General features: G+C 39.8%; 1 protein-coding gene across 1 annotated transcript; it reads left to right on the plus strand.

Annotated features, from left to right (window-relative positions):
* Window positions 1-207: 207 nt before the first annotated feature.
* Window positions 208-7,357, plus strand: LYZ (lysozyme). Its single transcript, XM_018576361.1, has 4 exons — window positions 208-413; window positions 2,955-3,119; window positions 6,627-6,705; window positions 7,165-7,357. The coding sequence occupies exons 1-4, from the start codon at window positions 278-280 to the stop codon at window positions 7,247-7,249; spliced, it is 465 nt and encodes a 154-aa protein (XP_018431863.1). The 5' UTR covers window positions 208-277; the 3' UTR covers window positions 7,250-7,357.
* The last annotated feature ends 3,923 nt before the right edge of the window (window positions 7,358-11,280 follow it).

Here is an 11,280-nt window from a genome sequence, read left to right on the forward strand (position 1 = left end):
TTAAAAAAAAAAATCCTTGTTATGGTTAGCAAACTTTCCCTTGTAGAACAACTTCTTTAGAGAACCTGATCAATTCTTTGACAAACACAAGTGTAGAAAAACAAGAATGAAAAAAAAAGTATAGAATGACAGCCTTAGCACTGTGTATTCTAAAAATTACACAATCATGAGTTTAGTAAGTACAGGAATGAGGAAGTTATGCATGGTTATTTTGGAGGAGGAGTAATGGGTATTGTGAAGCACTTGTATCTCTTCATATGTTGCTATATCATCAGCCATGAAGTTCCTTATGCAAATCATAGGAGTCCTTTTCCTTGCATTAGTGGATGGAAAATATTATGAGAGATGTGAACTTGCAATAGCCATGAAACGTCTGGGTCTGGATGGATATAGAGGGTACAGTCTGCCAAACTGTAAGTAGTTTTGTGCTTGTACATGGTCTTAAGATTCCTGCTTAGTCAGTGTTAGAATACTTAAAGTGACACTACACTTAGGAGATAATTCTTAAAAATGCATTTAAGTACCTTAACTATTAACAATACTGGACCTTATTTGTGTATCACTCGGCTGTAGATCCTCAAATCATCTCTGAATTGGTGCTGACGCTGTCCTTTCTGGAGGGTGGCTACTTTTGTTCCCCATGGTCCCTGTGTGTGTTGTAAAGTAGCCACCGCTCCAAGCTTGCTCCCATGATGGACTACAATTCCCTGTATTATATTGTATTGAGATTGTTGTCCATAATGGGAGTGAGCTTGGAGCTGTGGCTACTTTACAACACACAAGGACAGTGAATTCAGAGGTGATTTAAGGATCTAATGATACATATTAAATATTCATTTTGTTTTCTTCATATATATTCAGACTCCATTTTTTTTGCTAGTTCCAGGTTGCAATATTTTTTTAAGTTTAAAAGAGGTAATGTAGGAGTGTCCTTCCAGCGAACTGTTATTTTTTTATAATATAAGGCCAGTCTATAAGAAAGCAGTGGGGGGAACTTATCATTGTAAGATCTGTTTTATAAATGAATGCAGCTAAATGTCCAGATTTGCTGCTGCTGCTCTGCTGATCAGAACTGACAGGCACCCATGTGAAATTGGCCCTATGGTGTTAATTAATTTCCTCAGATGAGGGCTTACCCTTTAGAATATTTACCTTTTAAAGTGAATGCATAGCCAGAACCTTTTTTAAATTTTGAACAGAGCTAGGAAAGGTTAAAATACCTTTAATACCTTTGTTCTGGTCACCTCTGTCACTGAGAGAAAAGGGAAAGGGGAACCCAAAATGTTACAGCTGGCAGAGAAAGAGCTGATGCTCAGGGCCCAGTCACACTAGTTGCAGTGCGTTCCGGCACGAATCTGGCCAGAACGCACTGCCTCGCATTTTGCTGGGCAAGAGGGGGCGTGGCGGGCCATTGAAGTGAATGGCACCGTAGCCACGCCCTGCGGCCGCAATGCGATCGCCCGCACGGGATCGCAAGACACATTGTGCCTGCAGTCTGGTGCGGTGCGATCAAAATGCTGCAGTAAATAGTAATATTTGTGTCTAGAAAAATGTTAAAGCTGAACTCCACTGATTTATTTATACTTTCAATGGTCCAGCTTGGCACAATGCAAGTCTAAATAAATTACCCCTGGCAGGGCCACACGGATTGTATAATATATTGTGGTAGCCACAGCTACTACAGTGTATTACATCGTCTTTCAGGTCCAGGAACAGCCGCTGTGCAATTCAGAGGATGGACAGTGATGTCACAGCACCACCCCTTATCCAATCAAAGAATGTCTAGTATTCATTGAAGTGGTGAGGCGTCCTCTGAATGGCGGAGCAAGCGATCCACTGTGTTTTACCAGTACAAAGGAAGTAGCTTGGCACATCCACTTTTCTTGGACCCAGCGACGCTGTAATACACTGTAAAAGCTGCGGCTACTACCGTGTATAACAGAGTCCCCGTGGCCCAGCCAAAGATCATTTATATTTATGCCAAATAGACCAATATAAGTATAAATCATTTTTTAAAGCTGGAGTTCAGCTTTAGGTTTCTGAAAGCAAACATCCTCTGTGTTTCCCTGGAGTTAAAGTGAGTTATTTGCAAGCCAGTAATGAGTGGCCTCTTTTATTGTTCTACACAGGAATCTACATAGTGGCTACGGCACAGTGCAGCTAATTTCTTCAGGCTTGTTACTCTGGGTCATTGGTTTAAAGGAGAACTATGAGGTGGGTGCTTTTCACTCACAATGAGACTGTCACAGGTCGGCTCAGTAGATCGGGAAGTGAGCAAACACATGCCGGTGTTCGCTCACCTCTCGATCCTGTCACAGCTCTCTGCCGTGACAGGGGAGGGGCTGGATTCCCCCCGCCCCGCTCCGATCCGCCAGCGCTGACTGGTGGAACGGACAGGGAGGGGGCGGGTACAGCTGGCTTTGCCTCTAGATAGGCAGAGCCAGCTGTCACTCACGCACTTGGGCGGATCTCGACATCGAAGTTGGGATTCGCTCCGGCTGCGGCGTCTCAGTATACCGCGAGCTGTAGCTCGCGGTATACTGAGCTTAGGGTAATGGGAGGACGCACGTTTGTGTCCTCCCGTTACCCTAAGGAGAACTATGGGAAAAAGCCCTAACCCCATAGTTCTCCTTTAAATCTCATTTGGTTTACTATCTGCAGGGAATTTATATATTCTCCATGGGTTTCCTCCATGGGCTTTATTTTCCTTCCACAATCAAAAAATATATTGGTAGGCTTCCTTCCAAAGATTTTCCTGAGTGGTAGTGACATTATGAGCAACTTTAGTAAGCTGAGACTGATGTGGGTAATTATATACTACAGGATGTGTCTACATTAATAAATTCAGAAAACAAATAATAACACGATGATATGTTTCTGATCTGTAATAATAGCCTACAATATTTATTAATAGCATTTGAACAATTTCTTCTTAACGTTGAATACATTTTCAGGGGTTTGCACGGCTTACTACGAGAGTTCCTTTAACACAGGCAGCATAAACTTCAACCCTGGAGTCAACAGCACTGATTACGGTATTCTTCAAATAAACAGCCGGTGGTGGTGTAATGATTACAAAACCCAGAGAGCTCACAATGCGTGCAAAATTGATTGCTCTGGTAAGTTATTTGCTGTATGATATTTTCTCATGAAATAAGAATGTTAATTTTAGTAGCCTCTCTGCACATTTGTGATAGCGACACACATAATCCCAAGAACAACAATTTTATATACACTGAGTGGCCAGATTATTATGACCACCCCATCAGTATTTCGTTGGGCCGCCTCCACGAGATGACTTAGTTGTGCCGCCTCGTGACTCCACGAGATGTTGAAAGGTGATGCGAGGAATCTGACACTGCACTGTTGCCCTTCTGTTGTCTTGTACAAGTCTTGCCACTCTCCGTTCTGCCCTAACATTGACTAGTCGCTGACGGCCACAATTCGCACGTTCAGACCCAGATTTTCGGCTGACAGTCCAGTCTTTAAACACTTTAACAATGAGCCCCTCTTGAACATTTAACGAATTCTGCCGTTTTGCTGATACTCGCTCCATGGCTCCGAGCCCCAACAAACATCCCACGTTCAAAGGCTGTTAAATCGCGTTGTTTACCCATATCTTCAGAAAAAAATCACTTCTACTGTCGTGGTAAACAACCTGCTTTCCTATTTATAATGGTCTGGCCCTCCAGCAACTTCAGCGCCAAATTATAGCTAATTATAGCTAATTTGCCTACAAACGTCAGGTGGTCATAATAAACTGGCCACTCAGTGTATTGCACATCTAAGAATTTGTAGGCTGCAATATATTACAGTTTCTTTTTTGGGGTTAGATATACTTTAAACACCAAGATAAAAAGTAACTTTTTATAATGTTAGCTCCTGTCAAGTAAAAAAGTGCTTTTACTTTTTTTGGAATCAAGCTCATCCCCCATATTCAAAGCAATCCCATTTTTCTGTTGGGAGATGTGTTAATCCAGCCAGCACAAGCAGCAGAGGGTTAAGTACCTGTTGTGAATACATTCACATATTTTCAGCTACAAACTTAGCAATTCTGTACATAGCATTTTTCTTACATTTTGTAAAGGGTGGGGAAAAGTTAGAAATTTTGTTTATCTGTTTTTAAATGCTCTGCCCCAGTGAGAGATGCCTGTAGTTAGTTTGCACTTTCACTCATGAAAAAAAGCATACATTTTATAACATTAAAAAGGTTGTATTTAATATTCTTCTGCTTTAAAATAAACCTGTGGTTAGCTTTAAACTGTCACTTGCAATTGAAGAGGAACTTTACCCATATCTTTGAAACTACAACAAAGACACCTTTAGAAATGTTTAGAAATGACAATCAACAAACACATACTTCTAGATAATTGCCGGCTTTGTATTCTTCGCATACCTTATTTCTCTTTTCCTCCCCATTCTACTCACAGTGGCTACTTTTACTAAGGGCAGATTACTAGATCTCCCTTTACTTCCTGGAACTCTGGCACATGTGACTAGGACATCTGACCATGCAAATCATCTCAGAGGCGGAAAATGCCTTTCCCTGAGATCTCATGAGATTACAGAGGCCAATGGCACAGTAACTTCACTGATCAACTCATTAGGTTTCTGGCAGGATCAACACTTATTGAACAGATATAACAAAACACTTTCAATGGTATATTTAATGGACCAAAAGGGAGTAAATTACAAGCTGTGAGTTATCACTTAAAGTCTACAGCATTCAAGGATACGGTTGATATGCCAACTTGCATTTTAGGGCTTTCCACCCACTTTTATTCATTAACAACCACCTTAAGGGCTTGTTCACACGATGTCCGGATTCTGTCCGAACCAGAACCGTGCACCCAAAATGTATCCCAATGTCTCCCTATGTGTTTTATGGGCTACAGTTCTCACCAGCGCAGTCCGTTCCAGTCCGGACAGAAAAGTTCCTGGAATTCATTAGAGAGAAAAACCAGACAGAAAAAATACTGCATGTCACATTCTCTCCGGTCCGGAAACAGACTGGAAACGCACGAACGCGTCAAAGCGCAAAATGCTCCGAAAACGCACCACACTGCAGCTAACAGCCTATCTGAAAATATATTTTTAAAATAGTTCTTACCTTTTTAGATGTGTCTGTGTAGCCAGCCTTTGCAAGCATCTCACTCAATTTCCAAGGGACAGAAAACTCTGTCTGTCCCCATACAAAGACTAGGAACAGACTGAGCTTTCTTTCATTAACATACAATGCTTTAAGATCTTTAACTCTTTGTTAGGACAGACAGAGTTCCGCTCTAGTTTACTATAATGAAATCTGCCAGCACAGTACAGACAGATTTAGTTATGTTAACATTAACCTGTGTACCCCCCTTGGCATCCCAGGGGTAAATTAATTACAGAGAAAAACATTTATTTCAGAATGTAACATGCAAGCAGCAATTTTATTTTTTTCAAGCCATTTTATGTGAATGGGAAATATGTAACAAATATAAAATAGGTGTTATCCCAATTGTCTACAAAAGTGGATATATAGGTCAGACCAGACACTCTCACTCAGGCTGCTGTCTCCCGGTGAGGGGGGAGGTGTGGCTGACTAGTCTGATTCCCTTTTGTGGCTCTACAAGCACCTGATTCCACTGAGTCTTTAGGTGCGGGAAATCCCGCGATCGTACGAGAATCGGGCTGTGTGAATGAAACGTGGGACCGTTTCTACTGTACGGTCGCACGTCTTTGGTCTAAGGAGCATGCTAGAAAGCCAGCCGAAAATCTTACGATTTTCAGCTGGTTTGAATGATGCTCGGGAGACAAATGTCGAACAGGCCGGTGTGCACATGTGCACACTGCCCGTTCAGCATTGCGGTCATCGCAAGCCTGCTCCTCAGCGGTGCGGGCTTGCGATGATCGCAAGTACAATCTGCCTGTCCAAGATGACTAAGGTCTTGAGATGGTTGTAAAGTGTATGGCCACATTTTCACCTGAACACCCACGCTTTCACTACCGAACCAGCTATTAACTGCTGTCTGTCACAATGTTACATTGTTAGGGTTACATACACAGTATGCTACTCTCAATTTATAGTTTTTGCTATACAGGTCAAATGCATACACATTTCACATTTAGAATCTAGGACTAATAATTTGTACTACGTACTAATGATAGTACAAAAATGAAAATAAACTACATACAATATCACTTTAGTTTACAAAAGCGGGATATAAGTATCATGTTTAGTTCTCCAATCTGCTGATTGCAAATCCTTGTGAAACTCAGTACACTTCTGCTAATACCCAAGATGGCCAATACATCAAGGCTTTCACACTGTATTATTACTTTAAAATAAAAACAGAGCTGGGGTTAGTATAGACATCATGTGGGAAGATCTGAAGGTTTTAGTATAGTGCTGTGTCAAAGGGTTCCATATAATTGATTAATTAAGGGCCGGAGTTTGCCTACCCCTTGTGTACATATTCAGTTGCTTAATGAGAAGTCAGGGGTCATGTAGAGGATTTTGTTTTGACAGTTCATTTCATTTTAATATAGCAAATTAATATATTGCAAAACATCTACAAAAAAAAGTATTCAAACGTATTAAGCATGCGATTATTACTTCTTAATAAAACGGCAATGTTTCTTTACAGCCCTCCTATCCGATGACATCTCACAATCTGTAAAATGCGCAAAACGTGTTGTGGAGGATCCTAATGGTATGAATGCATGGTATGTATTAGATGCCAAACTTGAGTTCTAAACTGGCAATTAAATCAATTTGGACATTCGAGAGAAGGGCCTCAATATTAGATAAGAAGATTGGATTGTGTTGAATGGACACATTATTTGTTCCCTGGATGAATATATGTCCCATTGTTATGGACACAATTTGCATGTAAATGAGTATTATGGTGTATAAACACAGAAGACGTATTTGTTTATTAATTTATAAGAATATTGTTTTAGATATTTTGACTGGGGAATAGTTTATTTTGAACACAGTGCAGTTTTTGTTGAACAAAAAAAATAGACATGTGTATACCCGGCTTTATACTAGTACCTTGTCCTCTCTACTATTTCTTTATTACAAGCTCTATTACCTTTTTAATTTTCTTTTGCTATTCTTGTAAACAAATGTAAATTTGAAACCAGTACTTCCACAATTCACAATTTGTATTCATCCTACAGGGTTGGATGGAGAAACAATTGCAAAGGAAAAGAATTGTCTGGTTGGATTAAAGACTGCAAGCTTGACTTTTATAACTTACTGTAACTGAATCCTTTGCAGAGCATATTTTCTGTTGCTTAGATAGTTCTAGAATGTAGCCCCTATCCTATCTTGTATTCATGGCAAGCACCTGCTAAGTTACAGTAAAGTACAGTCATTCAGTAAAGAGCTTACTTTTAGTAAATGTGACCTTTAAATCTTCCCCTTACACCCTTCAGTGTAATACTTCAGCCTTCAGCCATGCTTCAGTGAGCAGCCCTACATGGTGTAATGTCTATACATAAAAACAAGCTGACTGCGACCAGCTCCTGTTGTGCATGTGTGCCACTCAGCCCATTCACTTCTGTGGCTGGTTCATACTCATGGCAGATTCCAGCCATTTAGCAGAGTACTAAGCAGTCATAGAAGTGAATAGGGCAAGCCAGGTGCAAGCAATGTATGAGTTGGAGGTAAGTGTTTAGGTAAGTGATTTAAACTGATAATGGCATTTAAAGGGCAAATTTACTAAAAGTGACATCAGTGACTAATTTTATTACTCCTCACAGATGTTGGCAAGGTACTGTGTGTGTGGGAAAACATATATTTTGCAAGCCACGTTGCCCAATAAAAACATACTTTGTATACAACAATTTGTAAAATCATTTAAAACATAAATATAAATATGACATTTTAAGAATTAAAGTAGATCTAAACTGTTAACGCTTTAACAGGTAATGTAGTTTCACAATTCTTTTTAAATCAAGCGTTCATGAAAATAATACCTGGTGATCCCACCATGAAAGTCCTTGTTCAGACACTTCCTGTTTTAGGGTGATGGCTATCTCCCAATTGCTCTCCTGTTTGGTTACACTGTCACATGAGCCTCCGGCAGAGGCTATCGGAGGCCATCATGAAACACATTTCAAAGGTATGGTCCACTGCTATCACCATCATGAAGAAAGTCCAGAACAATGATGTGGAGCTGACGTGAGAGTGAGTGCATGTAAACAGAAAGTGACTGAAAGAGGCTGAAGGAGATCAGCAGCAATGAGATGCAAAATAAATGTTTTTTAAAAAAGGAAACATTATTTTATGAAAAAACTGCACCTTCACAGTGCCTGAACAAACTAAAAGACATGCAGTTAGAGTTTTAGATCTATTGAGTTCAAGGGTCAATGTATTCATTCCATACTATCTATGAAAAACACATGATGGAAATTCAAACTGTACATAAAGTGGTCTGGTGTCAAACTGGAACAGAACATACTCACCATTCTGTTTTAAGTTTGACACATTCTCCTATATGCACTATGCAAATAACCAGAGCCAAACCCTCACTACATTAAGCTATTCTTTAAAAAAAACTCTGTCATTGAAACAAACACCAAAGCTAGGGATGCATGAACTTTATACCTGCAGCAGTTTTGTTCTTGTTCCCCATTACAGAGAGTACCGTAGTTATTTACTAAAAGATTCGCTTAGTAATTTGTAGCTGTGTTCACTTTCACTTTGCTTTTAGGTAATTGGATAATTGAAGTGAATCTTCAGTCAGTTTGAGTAAAGATTCTTAACCGATTTAGGAAATCAGCCTCACTCTCTTTAAAATCCTAAAAGCAAGGTTGTGGGTAGCTGGCCTGCCTGGCACTAGATAGTATAATTGTCATTTTTTCTAAAATATAAAATGTGGGCCTAGCACTGTGTAGAGCAGGGGTAGCCAAACTCCGGCCCTACAGCTGTGGTGGAACTACAAATCCCATGAGGCATTGCAAGATTCTCTCAGCCACAGACATGACTCCCGAAGAAAGATGCATCATGGGATTTGTAGTTTCACCACAGCTGGAGGGCCGGAGTTTGGCTACCCCTGGTGTAGAGCCTTGGCTAAACATGCTTGCGTGCAGTGATTCACAGAGCTGAACTGCTGAATGTGTGATGAGATGTGGGAAATGACAATGGAGTCACTGGAAGCTCTCTCTCTTGCAAATAAAAGTACAGATGCTCCAGGTAGCAGTGTAGGCTCAGTCTATTTTCTGTTTCAATACATTTTTACTAGGTGAATAATGATACACGCGTTATTAATTCAATCTAAATATGCATATGAATAATCCTAAATGAATTGTGCTAATAATAAATATTACAAATCTGAAAATGTTTTATCTGAAATACACGTCAATTAGCTTGTGACCTAAAATGGGTTACTTTGGAGGTGGGTATAGGATATAAATAGAGTTAAGTTGGAACCTCAGTACGTCTGCCTTACCATGGACAAAGTCTGTATGACGAAATGCATCGGGATTAGGTTCAGGCACGTACTGAGGTTACCCCAGCAGGAAGTGCTAGTGGAGGTCATCAGTTCCGACTCCGCTCCTAAGAATCGGTCGACTGTTTGTTTGCTACATGCTTATACACTATGGCCATCTTGCAAGTGTTTCTTTTTATCCCTTATTAAACTTAATGTGATGTACTTCACTATTGGAGTTTTTTCTCTTTTGGTTACGGTGATGGTCCTGTGTGGCATCTTGGAGGAATAGCCTTTCCGTCTATCTGAGGATCGCTCATCATCTTCTTGTTTGCACTGCCTGCCATTCTGATTTATATAAATCATTGAGAGATCTGGATATATTTGCCTAATATCGTGGAGGAATTGCTTGAAGCATCCTTTTGGACCAGTTGATTTTATAAAGACTATGTATTATCCTCTTATATATACTGCTCACTTTTTTTTTGTTTAATTATTGTAATCATATGTCTTATTAGTTTGATGAGTGGATTTTTTTATTTTTTACACGAACACTGTGGATGATTTTGTTACTTTCTATATGGATATCTATGAGAATTTTTATACTATTATGGACTATTAGTTTTGTTTTTCTACACTTCCTGGTTACATTGTTTTTTATGCTCTAGTGCATTTTTTTTCTATTTTTTCTATTTATTATTAGCACAATTCATTTAGGATTATTCATATGCATTTTTAGATTTAATTAATAGCACGGTGTATCATTATTCACCTATTATCACTTTATTAGCACAGCAGCTTGCCCACTTTAGGAATTATTTATTGTTAGTTCTACTACTAGCGCAGTGTACCACCTTTATCTAATACATTTTTATTGAAAGGTTTTGAGTGAGACAGCAATATACAACAGGATACAGTCCATATACCCACCACACTCAGACCCGCTGTTCCATCAATATAAAGTGGGTGCATCGGATGTTGACGGATGGCTACCACCTCGATACGTGAATAGAAGAATGGACACCGGCACTCCAAAGGCAAATCAAGTATGTCTATTTATTGACATAAATGCATAGCAAAATACACTCAGTACAACATTTTGGGGTCACACAGCATCCCCTTCATCAGGCAGAAACAAGTGATACAGATGCAAGTGAAAACACCTCAATATATACACACCAACAAGGGATAGGTCTGTTATCACTTGTTAGTGTGTTTATATTGAGGTGTTTTCACTTGCATCTGTATCACTTGTTTCTGCCTGATGAAGGGGATCCTGCGTGACCCCGCAACGTTGCAATGAGCGGATTTTGCTATGCATGTACGTCAATAAATAGACATGCTCGATTTGCCTTTGGAGTGACGGTGTCCATTCTTCTTTTCAGCAATATTCAACAGTTACATATAGAAGCGTTTGGACAGTAAATCACAGTTAGAATAGGAGATTAGAACACTGCCGAACGCCAGTGATCAGTATGATGGTTGACTACAGAATGTATACCCATAACAGAGTGCAAGAAAGCATGTAAGAGAAGAGAATCATGAGTGTAGCCCACATAAAGCTAAATATATGAATGAATTATCTAATGGAAATTGTAATGCACAGAGTGGGATAGGTTTGTAGAGATTGGGTCCAAACAAGAGTTTGTAAATAGGTCCAAAGTCACATGGACAACATGTGAAAAAAAAAAGTGAATTAGACAGTAAAAAAAAGAACAAAGTACCGTATTTTTCGCTCCATAAGACGCACTTTTTTCCCCCCAAAAGGAGGGGGAAAAAGTGACTGCGTCTTATGGAGCGAATCCCGACGCCCGAGACATGCAGTTTCGGGCGCCGGGCGAGTAGTAGGAGCCACTGCTTG

Source organism: Nanorana parkeri, unplaced genomic scaffold, assembly GCF_000935625.1.
Source record: "Nanorana parkeri isolate BGI_ZX_2015 unplaced genomic scaffold, ASM93562v1 scaffold65, whole genome shotgun sequence".
NCBI classification, from domain to species: Eukaryota; Metazoa; Chordata; class Amphibia; order Anura; family Dicroglossidae; genus Nanorana; species Nanorana parkeri.

What these genes read in the sequence shown, in the direction of transcription:
- LYZ (XM_018576361.1), top strand. Translation starts at nt 278, where the DNA reads ATGAAGTTCCTTATGCAAATCATAGGAGTCCTTTTCCTTGCATTAGTG. An exon ending in AGGGTACAGTCTGCCAAACT is followed by an intron (nt 414 to 2,954) that starts GTAAGTAGTTTT and finishes ATACATTTTCAG; the next exon opens with GGGTTTGCACGGCTTACTAC. An exon ending in GTGCAAAATTGATTGCTCTG is followed by an intron (nt 3,120 to 6,626) that starts GTAAGTTATTTG and finishes GTTTCTTTACAG; the next exon opens with CCCTCCTATCCGATGACATC.